This window comes from Nanorana parkeri, unplaced genomic scaffold (genome assembly GCF_000935625.1).
Source record: "Nanorana parkeri isolate BGI_ZX_2015 unplaced genomic scaffold, ASM93562v1 scaffold1136, whole genome shotgun sequence".
Taxonomy (NCBI): Eukaryota; Metazoa; Chordata; class Amphibia; order Anura; family Dicroglossidae; genus Nanorana; species Nanorana parkeri.
In genome coordinates this window covers 340831-363534 of record NW_017307404.1, presented here as the reverse complement: position 1 = coordinate 363534, position 22704 = coordinate 340831, and the positions used below count along the sequence as shown (strand labels likewise).

The 22704-nt window shown below is 37.7% G+C and overlaps 1 protein-coding gene across 2 annotated transcripts in view; it reads left to right on the top strand.

Annotated features, from left to right (window-relative positions):
* SCAPER (S-phase cyclin A associated protein in the ER) overlaps positions 1-22704 on the top strand; it is a 219043-nt gene that overhangs the window by 161187 nt on the left and 35152 nt on the right. For both annotated transcript variants that reach the window (XM_018568102.1, XM_018568101.1), the window contains exons 26-29: positions 15488-15717; positions 15854-16009; positions 20673-20907; positions 21660-21809. In XM_018568102.1, coding sequence (XP_018423604.1) covers positions 15488-15717; positions 15854-16009; positions 20673-20907; positions 21660-21809 — 771 coding nt within the window. The remainder of the gene's footprint in view (positions 1-15487; positions 15718-15853; positions 16010-20672; positions 20908-21659; positions 21810-22704) is intronic.

Here is a 22704-nt window from a genome sequence, read left to right as displayed (position 1 = left end):
TGCTGAAGAAAGGCGAGTTGTTTTGTGAAGTTCATGGATTGTTGACCTTTTGAGTGAATAAAGACTGTCCTTTTTATGTTAAAGTCAGCTTCAGGAGTGGTCTCTTGGCGCGCACCATTGGGCTATATTCCCCAATAGGAATAAAGAATCAAAAAATACATTTAAAGTGACAGTACGCAAACTATATTTACATACACAAGAAAAAGAAAAACACATATAGAGGTGCACCAAAATGGAAATTTTAAAACCGAGACGAAACCGAAATAAAAAAAATTCAGGCCAAAACTGATACCAAAAATGTTTTTTTATTTTAACTTTTTAAAATCTTTTTAATATTTTATTTTTTATAAACTTTTACATTTTTTTATATTTATTAATTCATTTTTAATTAAATATTTTTATTTTTTACATTGCTTTTAGGGGCTTCGGGAAATATTGTTTCCCTTTTAAAATAGAAAAAGAAATTTAGGACACAAAGTCCTCTATCTCTTTTTCTGTATCCCCTGTTATCAATGAACAGGAATGAATGTTCCTGTTCATTGATAACATGAGGACATGGTATGTTTACTATACCTACAACTATGAATGAACATGAGGTGATGCAGATCACTCCCGTTCATTCATAATTGAGGATATAGTTAACATACCATGTCCTCAATTATCTACAAACACTCAGCGATCAGTGTTTCAGCGCTGGGCCGGCTGTCACTTTCTTTTCTCCCCGCTGGAACACAGAGCAGCGCCCAGCGGGGAGAAAAGAAACCAGGGATGCGCCGATGTATCGGCCGAAACATGGCTCTTTCGGCATTATGCCAAAAGTGCCATTTTCGGCCGATATGTTTTGGCGGCCGATATATCGGTGCATCCCTAAACACATATACAAAGAACACTTAAGAAATAAAGAAAACTACCTAAATACAACCCCAAAAAGCACACTAAATAAACAAAAAATTGTAGAGCATATTTCACCTAAACAGCTAAAGTGAATTTGAGAGTTATCAACTTCAGCAAAATGTTGCCATTATAGAAATTAATTTAGTAGAAATGTCTGTGCTCATTCTTACTTCTGACTTTTGTGCCTATTTAAAAAGGTGCTCTGGGCAATTTGCCAACTCTTTGTTACCATGTATCATGTCCATTGAAAATAATCCAGCAACACTTTGTAGGTAATATTTCTATTTTTTTTCCTATTGTAATTTACACCCCCTAAATCAGACATAATCCAATATATCTGTGTACCTGGGGGCAGCCATATACATGCAGAGCCTGCTTAAACTGGTCATACACTAGTAGATTTCCAAACAAACTTTCATCCGAAAGATCATTCTTTACTACCCGGTAATGCCATCAGATACTTGCCGAATGAAAGTTTGTCGTTTGATTCTAATGTTCAATTTTGGAACGCATGGTGTTTCCCGAACGTAAACCACATTCACTGTTAGAATTTCGTTTGTTCAAGAAAAATTTTCCATCTTGCTTTTTTGAGTGCTTCCGTCACTATGGTAGAGATCAGTCGTCGACTTGACCCCATCAGCTAATAGAAAGTCAAAAAAAGGATCTTTCGTACGAAAGTTCTTTTGAAAATGTAATCAGTGTATGGCCAGCTTTAGTGCTGCATTGCGCTGTAACTTGCTCATCCTCTTATCTTACTAGACAGATTCTGACTGGAAACAAATAGCTGTTGGGTTGTTAATGACGTGAAACACTCACAGTGCTTCTGGTAGTCAGAGACCACTCCACCTTGGTCACATTAGGTAGCAGCCGTTTTCTATTCTTGGCAAGCAGAGATACTTTTTTTACATTCAAATATTAATGTGATATGGTAATACTAAGTCCCAGTTCACACCTAGGCATGTTGTTAAAAGGTAAGCATGACATAGAGCTAAAGACAAGATATCCAATTCATTTATGTGGCCCCTTCATAGAAATGAATTGGATTTCTTGTTTTGAGCGTTTTGTCACGCTTAGCTTTAAGCGACAAAATGTCTCAATGTGAACGGAGCCTTAAACATGCCCTGTTGATTGATGGATAGGGTGAACTGCGATGATATATCAGTTTTAACCATCAAGTACTTTTAGTTAGGACATGAATGAGGGCCCCCTTGATGCGTATGCAGTAAGGAGATTGATTACTGAAGGATTACATCTCTTGATAGTTTTGTGGCCACTTATTCCAAAGTGTGAACTATGAAATAGACTTTCATTTGAACACAGGTGGACGTATTGGACACTATTTAATCTTTACAAGGGATCTACACAAGAACTTAATTATCAATTTTTACCTTTATATCTCTTTATATATCTATTTACACTATTTACATTGGAGTTTCATTATTTGGATTTTTAAACACTTGGCTGGATTTGATATATTCCAGTGTTCAGCGCAGTGTAGGGTTTTATATGCTGAACCAACTTCACATGATTTGTCGGAGTGTTTGTTTGTATTTATTATTTAGAAACTTTGTTTGATGTTTTCCAATTAGAGTTTAGCGCGGTGCAAGAGTTTAAGAAATTCACACATTATGGTTGGCACGGCAGCTGACTTTTTTTTTACTTTACTTTGACACTTATATTTATTGGTGTAGTGAGATCCATACAGCAAGGATCAATTGCTTTTATAAGGTGAAGACTTAATGTACGAGCAGTGACAGCATGTCCCACTCAAGTTAAATACCATTCTCAGTCATGTGATGCGGCCCAGACACTCCGGGCAAAACCTGAGAGTGCCGCTTGCTGCTGGAGCATTGTAGCTAAGTAATCCTGATGCATACATATCTATGGTAAGTTGCAGTGCATAGCTGGGAAATAACCACACTGAGATTAATTATAATGTATTTTAATGAAGTAAAACAAGCGTGTGAATAGGCTCTAGTGATTTCATTGGTTATTCTAGGTAACAGCATGAAAGTCACCCAAAAAGGCTTGGCTCTCAGATAAAACATTTTGCAGTTCAGGACAGGTTCACACCATTTTCCGGACCAGATCTGGAATGCAGTGCATTGCGTTTTGCCGCGTTATTGCCGTGTATTTGCCTTGTTTGTGGGTTTTTTGTTTTAGCTTAAAATGGTCTTACAGGTGCGTTCCAGTGCGTTTGTATGTGTTTATATATATATTCCAGTGCATTCCAGACCAGGCAAAATAAGACAAGCACTAATTCTCTGGTCTGGTCTGGTCTGGAATGGACTGCGCTGGTGTGAACAGAGGCCAGAAAAAGCATAGGGATACATTAGGATGCATTTTTGGTTGGGAAACAATTTGGTCTGGTCTGGAGATGATCTGAATGTGGTGTGAATGGGCCCTCAGTGTCAGTACACTTGTAGCTGTTCTAACAAAGATTCACAACTTTATTTTGAATACATGGGAGGACAACCAAAATCATGTTAAGCAAAGAACACTGGACAATGTCTGTGCGAAGACCATTATATCTGCATGAAGCAGTAGACGAAATGTTATACATCCAGTGGTCAGCACATGGCTGCTTTTTGATGCAGCTTCTGAGATTTACCAGATAACTGTCTGTTGAGAGCCTGCTTCATCTTTTTAGCAGTTTAAGCAATTCATCCGTAGTTTCCCTGCCATACGCATGTTTTTATTATTATTTATTTTACAAATTCATATAGCACAAAATATGTAACAATGTCTTACAGAGAATGTTTAACCATCCTTATGTGTCACTTCTCCCAAACGAGTTAAAGCTTTCAACAGTGTCAGTTTCTTAGGAACCAGTTAACCTAGCAGTAGGTTTTTGGGACATATCAGAAAACTAGAGAATCCATGGAAACATGTCAGAAAAATACAAACTCTGCACAGATGTTGTTCTTGGAAATTGAGCTCTAGCACTGGGATTTATGAGTGCAGATCACTTAGCCACTGTACTGCCAATGTTATTTCCTCAAACAATAGGAATAGTATGCAGAAAAGAAAGCTGAAATTGTTGCCCACAGTTACCACTTAGATGTTTGTTATTTTGTAATCGAATGTAAATGGTAGGTATTGTCAAATGGTTCACTATGCTTTTTTCCTTTTCTTAAAATCCCAGTATGAGGCCACTATGCTGCATGGCGTTGTCATCTGCCAATGGCTTTGTCTGCAACATGAGCCTACCTCAGTATATATAGTATATAACTGTCTCAATTTTTTTTATAATTGATTTGCCATTCCTTTACCATTTAACTTTTTCTTTCTTTCAGTTCCTTTTCATCTCAGATTAATTTAGGCCCCATTCACACAAGGTTTGTATGTGTATTCAGGGATTCCTGTGGCAACAACCACTCCAGCAGGAATCCCAGGTGTGCCTGTTCAGATGCAGCCTCTGTACCCATTCAAGTTAATGACAGGCTGTCAGCAGCAGTCTGCATGTAATTGTACATGGTATGATTGCATGCGATTCAGGATGTGGCAGATGATTGTCCTCTGATGCAGTATAGATGCTTGCAGGGACAATCACCTATCCCAAACCGCAAGTAATCATACCGCGCACGATTACATGCAGACTGCTGCTGACAGCCTGTCATTAACATGAATGGGTACAGCGGCCGCATCTGAATGTGCACACCTGGGATTCCTGCCACAAGAATCCATTTGTTTTTCCCACAGGAATACAAAAATGCACATACAAGCTTTATGTGAATGCAGTCTTATAGCATAAAAAAACTAACAGCTACTTGTAGATTGCATCGAGCAATTATCTCAGATAAGGTGCTTGAGCTCAATATTTAAAACTTGTTATGTATGTCACCTCTTCTCTATCCTCCGTCCATTGTTGCTTTACAAATGTTTGGACAAAATAACAAATTCTCCAAAGTAGGAAACTACTATTCCATAAACTTTGGCAAGGCTGAACATAGTAACCTGCATTGTGTGTCAAATGTTAGTTTTGGTTTCTTCTTCTTTAAATGTTAATCTGTTTTGGTATTTGCTACTGGAATTGCTACCCGATTTGTTACTGGCTATAATGTCATGGATCTACAATTTTATACTACAGTAGAACATATTATTGCATTCATGATGCAATTTATTCGAAATATGACTTAATAGTACATTGTGGAAAAACTTTAAGTGAACAAGTGATTCTGTGCACCTAGGTATTCTAACAATGATAAATGAATATAGACACTGAAGAGAAAACAATAGATGCTGCACTTGTGCTGAAAAGTACTTGCGGGACAAATGTCAATGTACATCTTCTTATAGGAGCATTCAGAACAGACCTTCTAAATCCTCTAAAAAGGTTTAGTCAGCTTCAGACAGACTGTAGTGTTTCATTGAATAAAAATGTGCACATCTGAAGATTCACAGTTACATAAAGTGTACCTGACATATGTATACATTGTAGGCATCTATAATATGAGTTCACCTGGCTATCCCCAGAGAGCAGCCCTTCGAGAGCTTAGAAACTAATGATATAACCACAAGTGTTCTTTAATAATTTTGAGACTGCAGATGAAAAGCATGGTGGAATCAAGGCACCATAACAGTTTTCACTAACAAATAGTCCTAAATCTCCAAATATATTCTAAATCAAGACTATAATGAAGAATATGCTGTAACACTGCGATACTCAGAGTGCCATAAGACATTAGTGTGTTACAGCAGCACAAGTGATATTCTGCCTGCTGCCTACAGCCTGTGACAATGAAAGTACTGTGTCCAGATAGGATGCCCACTACAAACTATTTGAAACTGGTGAACATAAAAGGTTCTATAGTCACAGTGACCTTTGGTCATTTTGTGAACATCTCCTAATTGAACATGGTTCATTTTGTAAGAGTCCCCTGGCAATAAAAGGATTACTGTTTATGAGCACAGTTTACACTGTCTAACTATATATTACTCAGTATTGCCATGTTACAAAGTAGACATTTAAAAAAAAAAAAATTTGCATCTAAAAAATGCATTTATTGATGAAACTGGAAGATTTTGCGGTAATTGGGGGTAAGGGTCATCAGGCAAACTTGTGAAGTCTTTAAAAAATGGATTTGAATGGAAATGAATGTAGTTTGATACTTCTCCACAGTTCAAGGATGCCAAACTAGAAAAGCAAACTAAGTAGTTTACAAGCCTTAAAATAACTAGTATGACTGAATAGGTATGGTTTTACAGGTGTGGTGCAATGTCCCACAAATACATGTTGATCCTGCCAGTTAAGTCCACCTAATGCAGCTTCCTGCGATGGTGTGGCAATGGTACTGCACTGCTCCTGGATTCAGAGCAGAGTTGCCACTCTTATGTAGGCTGTGCCTGCTTGCATTGCAGTGGAGTGAAAAAAATGTTGCAGAGGTCATGGCTATCGGCATTGTCATTGCTGATTCATAAGCCCGTAGCTTGTCAATCAAGATAACTGCTTCCTGGAACAGCACTTCCTTTGTTGCTGAAACCCTCCCACTGTGCGCTGCAGTGTCTGTGAGGGAAATGGGTGAGACACAAATGAAGGAGACAGTAAAGGAAGTTTTTTTGTTTTGTTTACTTTATGATGGTTATGCATCACATACTAACTGTATTGAGTTGTACTTTAAGTAGCCATACTCTGCCTGACACCACATAGATCTCAACTTGTTCTGCAGAACTCGTATATACATCACTACTAATGCCTATTTTTAGTGTTGTCACATTATGAAGGAAAGCTCAAGAAGCTGTTTGTGTGTTACAAGGGACTGCTTGCCAGTTCAAAAGTCTATCAGTTTTTTAAAACCTAGAAAATTCCTGCACAATACAATGTCAGGCAGAAACACTAACCTCCTATATCATGGAACAGCATTAATAAAAACCTCAAAAAGATGCTTTTCTACTGAAATGTATTGTTATAACTAATCTTCTTAACCACTATAAAAAATATTTAAAATATGTGTGAATAATGAAAATGTGCATAGATTAAAATAATTACCAAGCCATGGAAAAACCTTTCAATCTCACTTGAAGAATTCAAATCTTGAATTAATCACTCCATGCTGTATGGAAAACTGACAGGTATTTAAGCTGACAAATGACTTGAATTCCATTGAATCTTGGATTCCTGATCACCCATTTTCTGCCTGGAAGCTTCATCTTCTTTCTGTTACCACTATGTTGATCAGAGTGTTCACAACAGCTAATTGTCTATTGGGGGGAACGCAGACTCTATATATATGATTATGCTCTTCTTTAGACCAAGAAAAATATAAAGTGTCAGCCCAATAAATAAATTGATAATAACACATAATACAATAAAACTAAACTCCAGACAAGCCATTAAATACGTGGAAAATACCCATCAATAGGAACTGTTTTCCTTACCAAAGGATTTGTAATATTATGGAGCCAATCTTTTCAATTAGTAATGCCTGTCTGTCAGTATAGCCAGGTTTGTGATAATATTCACTCTAACAAGATCATTACGACAGGGCCTAGCTACACTTCTAGCTTGCCGATTAGACAATGAAAAAGAAGTAACACACACATATGGGGTCACCCCCTCTCCTCACTCTGCTCTCTCCTCGTACACTTGTGCTTTGCTCCCAAGCCTGATCGGTTCCTGTGTCTGATCCTTCGTTCCCCAGTCTAAGAGCTCCTACACAGAGGGCAGTTTCAGGTACTTACACAATCCAATTGATTATTTTTGTATCTGTTGGAAGATAGAACAAAGGGGAGAAATATAAACGTTTATAAAAAGAGAATTACAGGTAGGTGACCTCACCTCACTTTGGACCACTAAGTGAAAACATTTCATCGTCGTAGAGGAAAGTAATTCTGCTGCCCATGTGCATTTTGCAAAATAACACAACATCAGAGGTGTTGTGACTCCACCACTGTCATTCCTAAGCAGTTGATAACTCTTCTGAGGAATGACAGTTTGTCTCCTTTCACAATGGCAATAGCAGCCCAGTTCCCACTTTTCACAGTTCAGTGTGGGGCAGTTGGGTAAAGAAATCCATTCTGGCTATGCATATTTAAACAGAGCTTGCACGGCATGATCAGCAACCGTGTATCTAGTAAAGAAGGAACAGGCCATAGTTGTTTTGAGACAAGAGACAATATTAACTTAATACAGTGCTTTCTATTGATAATGAAAGTTTTAAAAACAGAAGAAGGGTGTCAGCAGCTGCAAATAAGTAGTTTTATTTTCTTTCTAGATTCTAAATGTTTGTCTAGGTAAAGTGTCTGCATATGACAAATTGGAAATCAAGCTCTGATTTTGATAATCTTAGGTTTTTCATACATAAGATATGGTGCCACGTGTCACAAGAATTTGAGGTTTCATGGTGCTGGGTTACAGCTTGTTAAAGACTGAAAACCATACTGTAGCACGTACATTTATATTCAGAGACTGGTGTTTAAAACACAAACACGTTTTTGATGCTGTTGCTTTTGGGAGCTTCTTTTCTTTTTTAATTTAATAGCTTTTTATTTGATTTTTAAGAACAGAACAAAAAAATACAAAACAAACATGTACATAAATTGTTCCTACATAGATCCAAGAACAACATTGACAGGGGAAAAAAACTACCAAAGTGTATAGATAAAGCTATCTAGAGCTTCTTTTCTACTGTGACTGGAGGCTAATGATTGTACGACTACCCTAGAATGCATCTATGAGATTGTCTGGTCTTTGTGGTGCTGTACCCTTAGTGTACATTTAAAGTGATACTGAAATCCAAATGTTTTTGAGCTATTTCAAATGCTGATTACATCACTTATGGGTGAATGCTGCTTCTTGATGTCTAAAAGTGTTAGCGTCCTGCAGAATCAGCTGGTCCCCTGAGTACTGACCCTGATATCCTGTTTCATGGTGGCTCCTTTCACTTGCAGGGTGAGCTCCCCCTTGTGTGTGCTAGTAAGCTGTGTATCTCCACAAAAACGCAGACACAGCATGGCAAATCAATCCACACACCCTTTCTCCCCTCTCCTCCTTTCTTCTCCCATCTTCAAACTAGTACGGTAGTTGGACAGCTGCTGGAGACTGCACTGTTCCTTGTGGTCTTGTACTGGACAGGAAGTTCAGGCAAGTGGAGCTGAGAGAGTTGGAGTCAGCTGTTCAGAAATATGAGTAAGTGTTTGGGCAAAAATATGAAGAAATACTATGCAGGGCAATTTATATTTGTTTTTAATTGCATTCATTATTAAAGAAAAAGATTAAGTATTTAAAACTACTTTAAGCAAGAATATTAAAATAAATCTTTTTAATGTAGTGCTAAAGACACTATTCTTACATTAGTTTTCAAGATATACAATACCACTTTATTTTGGTAACAACTACATATGTACCAAATCTTACAGGACAAGAACAAGTTTGTTTCACGATTACAACATCCCTGTGTTTTATCAAAAATAATGCTACTAGCCATAAAAAAAAACCTTTAGAGAAGGCTGGAAGGCTGGGGCGTGCCTGTATGTGCTCTGTATATCTTGTTAAAACGTGTTCACTTGAATAAACGTGCTTTAGCAATATAAGGTATCACAGACAATAGATTAATTGTTTGAGTCAAGTCCCTGCCTTGCGTTGCTAACCTTTTAATCACTTCATTGGAGATGTAGCTCTAAGACTCCTCTTCCCAGTACACAGCTTCTCTGGTGAAAAGAAGTGTAGTCAATGTGACTCATCCCTGTCATCTTTCTGCAAAGAAAAGAATGTTTGCTATTACTTTATGCTCAATATCTTGTCACACTTACAACAGTTCTTCTTTATGATTGCTGCTTTGCATCAAACCAGTAGTACTGGCTCTATGTGCTTTGAAATGTTGTACTGTATACTGATGTTACGCTCTACTGACTCTACTTTTGGATAGTTTTGTGGACTATGAGGAAACTAAATCCAGATCATCCACAAAACTGCAATGCCAGAAACAAGTGTGCATACCACTGGAGGATTATTTTTAAAGCTTTTTTGACAAGTACAAGTACTTGTCAAAATGCCCTGTATCGGGCCCGATTCCGATGCTAGCATCGGTATCGGGACATCCCTATTATCTATAGATGCCCAAATACAGTTATATTTATATACTGTGAGATTTAGCTTCAAATCGTAGAGGTTTAAGGATGCATCCACTCGCTTAAATCTTCATATAAGGGCTTCCTTGCCCACTTTTATTAAATTAAAGTTCACAAAAACAATGCATGTACAATCATTTTTCACGTCTCATATGAATGTTTCGAACGACCACCTCCTCTTCTATCTGTTAAAATGTTTAAAGCCTTGGCACAAATATTTTCAGTTCCGATCACTTTATCTCTTATTCATCCCATTTCAGCAAAGGCTGAGGACATTTTGTGGTAGGACCATTTAATAAAAAGGCACAAGTATGATTGCAGTTGAGTAGCCATATCTTAACTGTAGAATGTAGTTGCCATGTACAGGTGAAACTTGAATAATTAGAATATCGTGCAAAGTTCATTTATTTCACTAATGCAACTTAAAAGGTGAAACTAATATATTAGATAGACTCATTACATGCAAAGCAAGATAATTGTCATAATTGTGATGATTATGGCTTACAGCTCATGAAAACCCCAAGAACCCCAAATCCACAACCTCAAAAAAGTAGATTATTACATGCAATCAATAAAACAAGGATTGTACATAGAACAATATCGGACCTCTGAAAAGTACAAGCATGCATGTGTACTCAGTACTTGGTTTGGGCCCCTTTTGCAGCACTTACTGCAATTACTTTTGCACGATATTCTAATTATTCGAGTTTCACCTGTAATATCCAAAGACAGCCTTAGAGAGAAAGTTGCTCCTATTCTGCCTAACAGTGGTCATTTTATTCTCTATAAAATGTTGTCCCAATGACCTATAGACCATACTTGGCTTTCAATACTTTCCAGCTAAGGGAAGCAGCGGTATCATATATGGTAGCTTAGGCTTTTATTTGATTTGAAAGTCAAATATAGTTGTTTCATATAATCCAGACAAGCATAAATCTAATACAATTTCTGCTATATTCTCTATATTTCTAAATATAACTATTTTCGTGGTAGTTATGTCTACTTTACTTTTACTGTATATATATATAATGCCTTATTTAACTAAAACATAAACCACAACCTAGATTGTATCCCCAGAATTGCTAATCTAATTAAGTATATAGGCTTGGTGAAATATGCAGTTTATCCAGACAAATGATTCAGAAACAGCCCTTGAGCTTGGCAAAAATTGTAAGTGTTACTTAGACTGTTCCTTTGTCTGATCACGTGTGACCAACATACATGATTAATTACCCAACAGATCATGGGTGTATTGCTTGTAGAACTGACATGCAGACATGTGCTAAGAACAAAATCTAAATACAGTTATTTAACAACATGCTATACATAAATGCACTGCATCAACTGTCAGAGTAGTTCCCCCACAGTAAATGTGCTTTAAATGAGATCAGCTTGAACTGTATCAACTGTGTGAACGAACTGTTAAAGAACAAAGTTTTATCAATTATTTTCTTTTTTTGACTCGTTTTATTTTCTGGTGTAGTAAATCAAAATGCATATATACATTATGACATTTCAGTATGCAGAGTAAAGCTTCTGCTCTCAAAATACGTTTTAGTGTAGAAGGGTGATATAGCAGAAGGGGGTTTATGTGAATGTATTCTTTCATTGTTTTAAGTATTTTATATCTATTAGCAAGAAATGATACATAAAGCATATGGTAAAAACAGTATCTTCCCTTTTCCCGGGGTATATTAATTCATGAGTTGGTATATTTCACTGTAATGTGTTCTGATATTTCCAGTCTTAATGTTTAGTAAAAAGCATATGTTAGATCAGCTGGCTGCCATGCACATGATCTTTTTTAATATCTTTAGGGACACCAAGCAATTTTAAAGACATTACCCCTCACCTCTGCCTTTTATTTCCTTGCTTTAAAGCCCTATTCCAGCCAAATCTTTTTTTTTTCCTAAGGAAGTGATAGAACACCTGTCAGGTGTATTACTTTAGTCTGTGACCTCACATGAAAGATTTCTTCTAACTTCTTGTTAACACAGGTAGTGGTGTGAATTCTCTCCAGAGGGTATAAAGGGAATTCTTCTTTCAGTAAATTGGGGAAGGAGTACAACTTCTATTAAATTACTATTACTGTCTGTGTCCTCCTGTCCCAGTGAGATCTGCTCCTCTTATCTGTTCTGCTGCTACAGGCCGTCACAGGGACAGAGAGGAAGATAAAAATCTTCCTGAGAGGGTTGTTGAAAGCAATATAAATGTAAAAAATTATTTACTCTTCCCAAGTCTATCCAAAACTGGAGTTGGGCTTTGAGAGCAGTTATCACAGGTCCTGGCCACATGTAAACATTGGTTTGTTTACAGCAAACCGATCTGCATTTTATGGTATAGGGAACAACATGTTTGCAGAACATGTCTGCAAACAACAAGGAAGGCATCTGCTGTATACACCAGTTTGATGTAATGTCTTGACTGCAACCAAACATCAGCAAAGATTTCCATACTCCACTACACTTCTGTAATCACTGAGCAAGCAGATTACAAACTGCTGGAAGAAGGCAGTCCCCACATATATATAGCTCAACTTTCCTATTCCCTTTTAAATGTGATTGCAGTTAGCAGTTGTGAAAAGCATAATGCCATTCTTGTTTGTATCCCTAGTCTGGGTTATGTGGCTTTCTATGGTTCAGAATGTAGACACGCTGAATGTAAACAGTCTTCATATTTATGCTGTTTGACAGTTATTTGTGCACATGGAAAAAAAAAAGGTAGCGCTAAAACATGATTTCTTAATCATGCATTACACACAGGATGAGGACACATGCTCCCATTCCCAGTATTCCTCAGTTTTTTACTAGCGTCCTTAGAAGCTCATTCCTGATGCCTAGGTCCAAGGCAAAGCTTCAAATTCAGTTCTCTCATCTGTGCGCAAGTACTTCTCTAAATAAGGGGGTAGCCCCACTGGTCGGGGAGGGCGGAACATCTGTTGGCCTTGGCCATCTGGTCCCAGGACATGTCCGACGTTTGGATCCAGAACGTTGTATCCCAGGACTACAAACTTTAATTTCTGTTTCCACCCTTCTTTATGTTTTCAAGTTGCCAACATCCCTGCAAAGATTGGTGGATCTTCACGTTGCTCAAACATCTCCTACTTTAAGGGGCCATAGCCATTGTCCCAGAAAAGGAGAGGTTTCAAAGTTGTTATTCAAACCAGTTCACTGTCCCCAAAACCAAAGGGGGCATTCTTCCCATGCTGGATCTAAAGGTTCTCAACACCTTCCTCTGAGTACAAAATCCCATATAGAATCTGCCTGGTCAGTCATTGCTCTCCTTTATCAGCGTTACCTGCGTTTTGCTGTGAGCATGCAACATTACCCCTTGGTCTGTCCACTGAACCTTGAGTCTTCACCAAGATGCTAGCCTCTGTTCTCGCTCTGCTTTGCTCTCAGTGAATCCCTGGATGACCTTCTTCTGAGTAAACAGTCAACAATGTGGTTATTCTTGAGCTCAGGGCGATTTCTGTTATCCTTTCAATACTGGACCTCTTGTCTGTGAAGTCTTTCGACCAGGATTCTTTGAGACAATGCCTTGACAGTGGCTTGCATCAAACATAAGGGAGACACCAGAAGCCTCAAAGTTCAAAGATAAGTGGATTTGATTCTGCCTTGGACAAGGCTTTACATTCAGCCTGGACTGCCATGCACTTTCCAGGTGTAGAAAACTGGCAGGCAGACTTCCTCAGTTGTCAATGTCTGGACTTCCAGGTCCAACAACAAATTGAGGTTTGTCTCTAGATTCGGGGATACTATAGCCTTCAAAGTGAGTGCTGTAGTAACTTTGTGTTATCAATTCAACTTGTTCTATATTTTTCCTTTTCTGAAGCTTCTTCCAAACCTACTCTGCAGAATTGAGGAGAGCATTCTGGTGCTTCTCATTTCACAGAACTGGCCCTGGAGGACATGTTACATGGTCCTTATCAGGCTCCTGGTAGATTATCCATGAACCCTCCCAGATTGTCCAGATGTTCTGTGCCAGGGTCAGTTTGCTATCTCACGTCTCACTCAGTGGCCTGGATGTGGTAACCCAGGCCCTGAGGGAAGAAGGCTTGTCAGATTTGGTCTTTCCTAAGCTCTTGAAAGCTAGAAAATTGGCTTCTTTTAAAGTCTACCTGTGCACTTAGAAAGCATATTTCCATCTCAGGAAGTTCTCCATGGAATGAATCCTCTCTTTTGTCCAGTCTGGTCTAGATCAGCGTTTGGCCCTGAGTACCATCAAGGTTTTAAATCTCAGCCTTAGTGGTTCTTTTTTAGAGACTACTTGCTTCACACGCCTTAGTTAAAGCCTTTATACAGGGTGTTGCTCATATTGTTTCTTCTGTACATTCCCCAGAGACTCCATGGAATCTCAGCTTGGTTCTATCGGTTTTCTCATCGCCATCACTCATCAAGCACGTTTCTGAGTTGGCAATCTTAACATGTAAGGGACCCTTTCTAGTGCTACATGGGTAGGCTGCAAGGTTGTTTTTTAAGGCTCGGGGCCTCTTTTCTTCTCAGGGTGGTTTCATCCATTCACCTTAACCAAGACATTGCACTAGCATCTCTTTGGCCTTCTTCTAAACATTCTAGGGAGATTTCCCTCCTTTGTCTTGAAGTGGTACATGCTGTTCACTCAGCTACAGCTCCCTTTCAGCAGTCTGATTCTCTGTTTGACATTCCTGCAGGTTCCTTTAGGGAAAACTCTGCTTCTTGTACCATTATCGATAGTTTAATTCAACAGTTCATCATTTAGGCTTAAGACCCTAAAAGTTTCCCCTTTCCTGGTCAAAGTGCACTCCATTAGATAATGGGGTTTTCAGCATAGGGCATCTGTTTCTCAGATTTGCAGGGCTGCCTTCTGGTCTTCTGCTCACAGGCTCATTTGGTTTTACCAGGTTGATGTTCAGGCCTCAGCTGATGCTGGCTTCAGTCATGAGGTTCTTCAGACGGCACTGTAGGCTTTGTTGAGCCACCTCTATTAACCTGTTGTTGTTGTTTTATTGTTTGGGCCCCTTAGTCTCTGCTTGCTCTGTTGCCCACCCCATAGTTGTACTGCTTTTGGACATCCCAAAGTACCTGAATATTCATCCTGTGTCCCATAATGTACAATTAAGAAAAACATATTTTTGGCTTACTGGGCAATCCTTTCCTTGAGTGCACAGGTCCCTCTCTTCTCTTCTCTTCTCATGATCTACTACTACTGTTGCTTCCCAAAAAAACTGAGGAGAGCTGGGAGTAAGATGGGTTATACAGGGCTGTTCTTAAAGCTTTGTTTTACCATAGTCCAATCTCCTGAAGGCAGTACCATAACCTCAATATAGCTGAATACTTTTCCTGTGTCCCTAAATGTAATCCTAGAAAATAATTTTACAGTAAGTCAAAAATCCCATTAGTTGCATAGTTAATTAGATGTAATAAGAAATAACAAATCAGTGTGTCTTAATTACAATTAAACTTAGTATCATTTTGGAGACGATTGATTTGTGTAATATTGTGGACTGCACACAAAAATGGTAACATTTTTGTTTGTGTTCTAGTTATTTGTCCCAGATGATGACAAGACCTGCCAAGGAAAAAGTGTTAACAAGCAGACCTTTGATAGTCTGACCACAGGACTCCTCCAGCTATGCTGTAAAATATTCTCATGTCTAACAGCAAGTTCTCCAGCTGGATGTGGACAGAAAGAAGCCCTCAAAACAAAGCCTGAAGCCAAAACCAAGATGTCTCCAAATGATGCTTTCAATGGACGCATCCAGGACATCATCAGGTGTGTGCATCTGTCAGGTTATGACATTGTTGTCATTAATATTAATACTGCTTTTATATTTTATTGTTGTATTGATTATTTGTGCATGTTCAAAACAATGATCCTGATGCTTGCTTGTTCTGTTTTGTTTCTCCAGCTACACTGTTAATATTGGTCTGATTGACAAGCTATCCAGCTGCTTTCTTTCTGTACAAGGTCCACTCGATGAAAATCCCAAAATATCTTTGTTCCTGCAGGCGGCCACTGCTTTGCTACATGAACTGTGCAGGCTGTGTATTTCTGTGTCTGGCAAGTAAGGATCTTCTCCCACACTCTTCTTTCTGTTATGTCTCTAATACTTTTTTGTTGTGTCCGGCTCTTATGTGTAATTTCAATGAATGATATTTTTTTAATATGACTGTAGTGTATATTAAAGAAAGTTTCCAACTTTACTAAATAAGTGCCCTTTCCTTAAAAACAATATCCTGAGAGAAAAGTACAGGCTGCCATTGCTGACCTCTTTCTTAATATTCTAGTTGCCTAGCTATTTGCCTGACCCACTAGCTTCCATACCTGCATTATAATCTTTTTGTGTCACTGACTTGGCAAATCAGGAAAGTCAGAATCCCTTATGTGCATACCTGTTTTGGATTAGTGACTCAGAGTATTAGGCCAAAGGATCAGCATTAATGGCAAGCAATTAGCATTTACGTTTATGAAGTGTTAATAACAGTGCACATATCCATTGAATATGACTGATTTAGTTTTTTAAAGAAATGTCGATGTGAAGTCAAATGTATTTAGTTTAATTAAATTGCACTGCTTAAATTGGAAATGTAATTGGATGCTTTCAAGTTTCACAACATAATTCTTCTTTAAAGTACAGGTGGGCCTTTGTATGAAAAACCCTGTATTGGTTCCCCTTAGCTATTTTACTAAAAATCATACTGCAGATGCAGCACACTCCTACTTTACACTGCTCAGCTCACTGCTGCTTTGGGCAGTGTTAGCATCCAGTTTTCGTCCGACACTTATACTCCACTACACAGGCTCAACTGCAAGCTCTGTACAAATGAATGTGAGAGCCAAGGTGAGCTGGTAGTGTAGAAGTGACTATCCAGCAGCTGATAATGGGTATATTATCCCTGTTGTGAATCCTTAAATAACACACAGAAATGTCACATTTGGGTTATTTTGTGGCAGTTTGAGATTTTCATTGCACAAATAGATGAATACTGCAGTCTGTGTTTCTTACTGAGTGTCAGGGTCCCTATGTTGATCGAGGTTGATCAGTCACCTGGACTTTATGGCTTTTCCTGAATGAACAGAAAGCCAGCATAAAGCCTGATTTGGAAACCCAGTGGTTTTAGATTTTATTATGCACCATCTGTACTAATACAGCTTTAACAAAATTGAAATATTCACTATCTTACATTACATTATTTATATCTGATTAATTCTGCATTGAAGGTAATAGTAGCAATAGTACTGCAGCTGTCCACATACATTCAGACATCAATTATGCATTGATTTCTTTTTTAGATGTGATTGGGTTTATTACCATGAAATGTGCACATATTAATCATGTTTTTAAATATTTTTGATCTTTATATAATAAAGAAGTTCTGTTTTATTATGTTGTAATATCTTGGTTTTGTCACTTGGTACCTAAAAAGCCCCGCTTTTTCTTTACTGCTTGATTTGATATATTAGGGGTGTGGTAACAAAAGGGTGTAAAAGGGATTTATGTATAGAGCAGTAGCCCAGTTTTCACTTACAGCAAATATATACCCCTGTATGCAGAGAAGATAATATTTAAATATTTTTGTGATAAGGATATTGCTTAATAAATGGCTAGTGAATAGTTTGTGCAGTGAAACCCTAATTTATATCATGAGCAGTTAAAATGCTGCCAGATGTATATGGAGGGTAGACCGTTCTAGTCATACGTCTACACATCTATTAGTCATGCTGCATTCTGTTGTTTTGTGTGTGCACATATGTGACATCTAAACCAAATAATATTGCCCAGTTCTAGTTTTTTGTAAAGTTTTTTTTTAGCCTGTATTGATTGCACAGCAAATCCAGAAACTGACACTGATTAGATTTCATCTAAAAATGTATACAAACATTTACTAGAAACACAGAAAGTAAAATATCTGTATCACCATTATAACATCATTAGATCAGATCACCTTCTTTCTTTCTCTTTTTTTTTTGTCTGCATTCCTTGAATAGACCCTTTCATTTTCTTATTCTGCTTCCTAAGGCTTTATGTAATTAGAAGTGACGTCCCAAACCAGTAGGAGACATCAGGAACCTCCCAAATTTACTATCAACCCCTAAATGTAAACATGGTTTCACTAACCTAACTAAAACATTGGGATTGTCAGGAACACTTTGGATGTGTGGTTTCAGTTCTCCTCATACCATTAGCCCATGCGGTAATTTCTGGAGATCAGATTCTATATGAAGGGAAAATGCTGTGTTTTAAGCCAAAAAGCAATATTTTGGTAAAAGTTGTGCTTTGCTGAGGCATGTTTTGCAATATTAAGCAAATAATGTTAATGGAAAAGCATGTCACAGCTGGTCTGGGCTTATACATATGTTATAGTTCATGTATTATAGACTTATACGCCTTTAATTTGTATACAGTATATTCCTGCGTTTTCCAAGTGTTTAGTGTTAAACCAGCCATGTCACTGCCTGCTTGGGCAAGGCTAGAAGCCTAAGCATCTCACCTATGTCTGACCCTGAAATACCAGTGATCATGCAATCGCTCCTAAACTCACACCTCTATAAAATTATACGTGTGTATGTATAGTGTCTGGAAAGAGTAATTTTCACTTCTAGATGCCTTGATTGAGTTTCTAACAAGCAGTCACCCATAATTTATACCTTTTGCTTTCTTCCATGTTGGACATGGAGAATCATCCAATTGTTTTGAATATCACAGAGCATTACTTTCTTTCTATTCTCCCACTGACTTCGTTTTTAGTATAGGAATGTTATTGTTTTTTTTCAGATGCCCATTTCTATGGTGGCTCCTTTTATTGGCCAACTCTCTATAAACCCACTGGAGTGTGCACACAACTCTACTGAGACTACTCAGCGACATGCAGCCACTGTGCACTGACATGCACAGGCGGCACAATGTGGAGATCTGCCCACCTCCCCATCCACATGTCTGTGACTGGCATTTTTGTCTGTCATTGAATGTGCACAAATACATGTACTCACACATGTGCATTTGCATATTGAGCACAGTGCATTATGGGACATGTTTTCCATGCATCGAACACGGGAGAGATTCCTACCAAAAGTGAGGCAGTGTTGCAGGTCCAGAAGAGACAGCGGAGACATTCACAATAAGTTAAATAGCTGTTAGCAAATTTAATATTTGAAAAATGAACTATGCATTAACAATATTAATAACATTTGAATACATACAGGGTTAGTCACAAAAGGGTGAAGAGTTTGGAGAAGACAGGAGAAGTGAACAATCTAGGACAACATAGCTGATTTGGAAAGATTCTCCAATTCAGCTCTCTTTCCAATTTAGCTATGTTGTCCTAGATTGTTCACTTCTCCAAACTCTTCACCCTTTTCTGAATAACCCTGACAGTTGTTTTTAAGAGGGTTTAATACTACTTAATTTTTTTTTTTTTAATTAGTCACAGCTTATTCTTTACAGAGCTCAGCAGTTGAAATTGAGATTACATACACAATTGAATATGAACAACTCACTCACCGCCTCAGATCGCTGCTTTTGACTTTATACAGTGTTTCAAGTAGACATTTGTAAATGCTTCAACTGTGCTTTTTCTTTAGAAAAAAAATATAGTTCTACAAATCCTGCACCCTGAATAAAATGTTTATTGAAAAATAAACATTTTATACCGTAAATAGATATAAACGTAAAAAACAAAAATTGTCCCCAGATTATTGTAGTTTCTCGTTAAGCTTGTGGCCACCCACAGTTGGAAATCTGTTGAAGATTGTGGTCCATTGTTTTCTCTTCAGAGTTTGCAGCATATGTTCCCAGAATACACAATATAACATTTTTTTAAAGAAACCAAGAAAATTCTTAGTACTTGATTAAGTAATATGAGGCCATATTTATACCTAAGTGATTTAGTTCTTGCTTCACAATTTTGCATTTACCTATTAATTTACAAAAGATGCCTGTTTAAAAACATGTTGAGAATAAAAGTATAACATTGACAGCTATCATCACCACATTCCATGTGTATAATATAACCAGATGGAGTCTTGTGACAAAGTCTTTGAACAATTCAAAGATATGAATACATAGGCTTCGTGGACTGTGTAACAATGAAGAGATTACAAGAATTCCTGTGGCTTTGCTGTGATCATTCAGTTCTTCGTTTAAGCTTTTATGACGGCTAACGTTATACTGTATGTTTTGTTCATTTCTATGTTACAGCCCATGATAACTGTAAAAAAAATGTGATTTTTTTTTTTTTTTTTATTAGATATGTTTTTGCCCCACTCAGTGTGGTTAAATTAAGGTTCCTTAAGGGATTCTTGCTGCCTGAAATCAAGTTCCTGACGCAGGAATCCCTAATCGCACCTAAGATATAGGTGTGAATGGTGCCTTCTTGCTGCATATACAGCCAAATGCATTCTTCAACACCGCCCCAGAGAAATGAAAGGAGCAACTGAATGCTTATTATGTACTCCCTTCTGATACTTGTACCTGTCCAAACATAATTTATTACACCATTTCCTTTTTTTAAACTCATTCTAGGTTTTTGTTCTGTTGGTGACAGGTTTTCTTTTAAGATTATTGTAACTGTAAATTTCCACAATACATTGGAGACTCATCCACATCTTGACAATGTATATTGTATGTTTCTTCCTAAACTCTTATTCAAGAGCTCTTATATTAGTTAGTTTTGTAGAAATGTGTGTTTTCTTAACTGGCAATGAATTGTCTGTCTGCTTTATTTCAGCTCGTGGGACATATTTGAAAGTTCTCAGGATCCTTCAGGACTCTCTGCAGTACTACAAAATTCAGATCTTGTGGGCGTCTTACATATGTTATACTGTGCTTTATTTAATAATTCCTCCTCTGAGCCAAGTGTTTCCAACTCCAAAGAAACGTATGAGCAGAACACTATCCAAGTGGCAATACACGGCCTTCGGTTTCTTAACAGCTTTGCTACACTTCACCTCCAGTCCTTTCAGGTATTACTTTACATGTGACTGTATAAAGCTACCCTGAAATGTGCAGGATAGTGATTAAAATGTACATATGTAATAGTTCCCTAGATTCCCTGCTCAGGAGCTGTTTGTGTATTCATTAGAATGTTTAAGTACCCTTCTTCTTATTCTAGTGGTGCAGTATCAATTATCACTCCTGTTACCTGAGATGCTGTAACTATTGTCCACACACCTGTCCGCTTATGTCACTCTCTGATTCATGGAGGTGTCAGACTAGATACATTGTATGGCATAGACTGAAGTACTAAATATTGTTATTCTGATCACCTATGACTCACATTGTGCTTTTGTCTGTCGAACAGGATAACAATAATGTACTGTACTATATACTCAGGTAGCTTTTAAATAAACACTGTGCTACATTTTAAGCTTTTGCTTCACAAAGGCTTAGATCTTGGTAGAGTTTGGGAGTTTAGAAGTCCTTTGAAATTAGACGTGGGGCTATTTTTACAGTAGCAGGAAATATCCTGTTTTGTCATTATCCATTTTCTTCCTTTAAACTGAACTCATCTAATCTAAAATATGTTCTAAGTTATCTCATCATTTCTTTTTTTAAACTAAACAAGTTTTATTGTAATATCTTAGTTAACAAGGTGTAAATTAATCCAATGTGTCTTTAAATATGATAGGGAAATAACATTTCTGAGTTTTTTGCAGAATTTGTTGATGCACAGTAAAACTTTTTAAATATATTTTCGCCTTGGTTTGTTTGCCAGTCTGTTGTAGGAGCAGAGGGTCTTTCTCTTGCTTTCCGACATGTGATCAGCTCCCTGATTTGGTTCTGCACTCAGTACACATGCGAGGAACTTCTTCATGAAATCATTGTGTGTGTTGGATACTTCACAGTGAATAATCTGGACAATCAGGTGAGTCACCACTGATGTAACCACAGGATTTTTAGTGGGGCAAGCCAAAACGATTATTTTTTTTGGATAGCATGAGAATAGTTTAGAACCCGTGTCAGGTTTTTAGTATTATCTAGAAAGATTCTCCCCTTTTTTTGCCAGTGATGACGTTTTTACCAGACAGGAAGTGAAGGATACAGACAGAAACACAAATCTAGGCTCTGCTTTATTAAAAACGTGTTGCTGTTGGAGATTTCTCACTTCCCGTCTGATAAATTGTTGTCAGCTGGACAGGAAGTGAAGGGACATTTTGGAACCTGACAGCGATTCTAATCCTTCCTCACTCTAAAAAAAAAAAAAAGGTTTGTTTGAACATACACTTTAACAGTAACAGAATGTTCGAGTGACAAATATCCATACTACAATGTGCTTGTTATTCGTTTCAGGGTATTAGGAAATATACCTGTGTTTGGAAAATGTCCCCTCATTAAGTTGTGCTTGTAAGGAATTGTGTTTTGTTAGCCATGGTTCACTGGGCCTCATTCATTCATAAGTGTCTAAAGGAAAAACTATTCTTCACAAAGAGGATTTTAGCCCTAAGATGTTGTATAGAAATACAGCATTCATTTTGTGTATTTGTTTTCTGGGGAAATGTTCCACTTGATGGCAAGATGAAGCTCATTTCATTTATAATTGCAGTCTTGCAATAAGGTGAATTAACATCAATGTTATAGAGTTCTCACTGCTTTAGATATGTGGTGACCAACTATACTGTACTTAACAAGAACTGTTATTGCCCAAAGCATCAGAATTACCTTTGTTGTTTATTCAAGTGATACTCTTAGCCCTCATTCACACTGAGCGCTTTGTAGTGCTTTTCCTGCTATAAAAAAACCTCTCCAACCCCCCCCCCCCC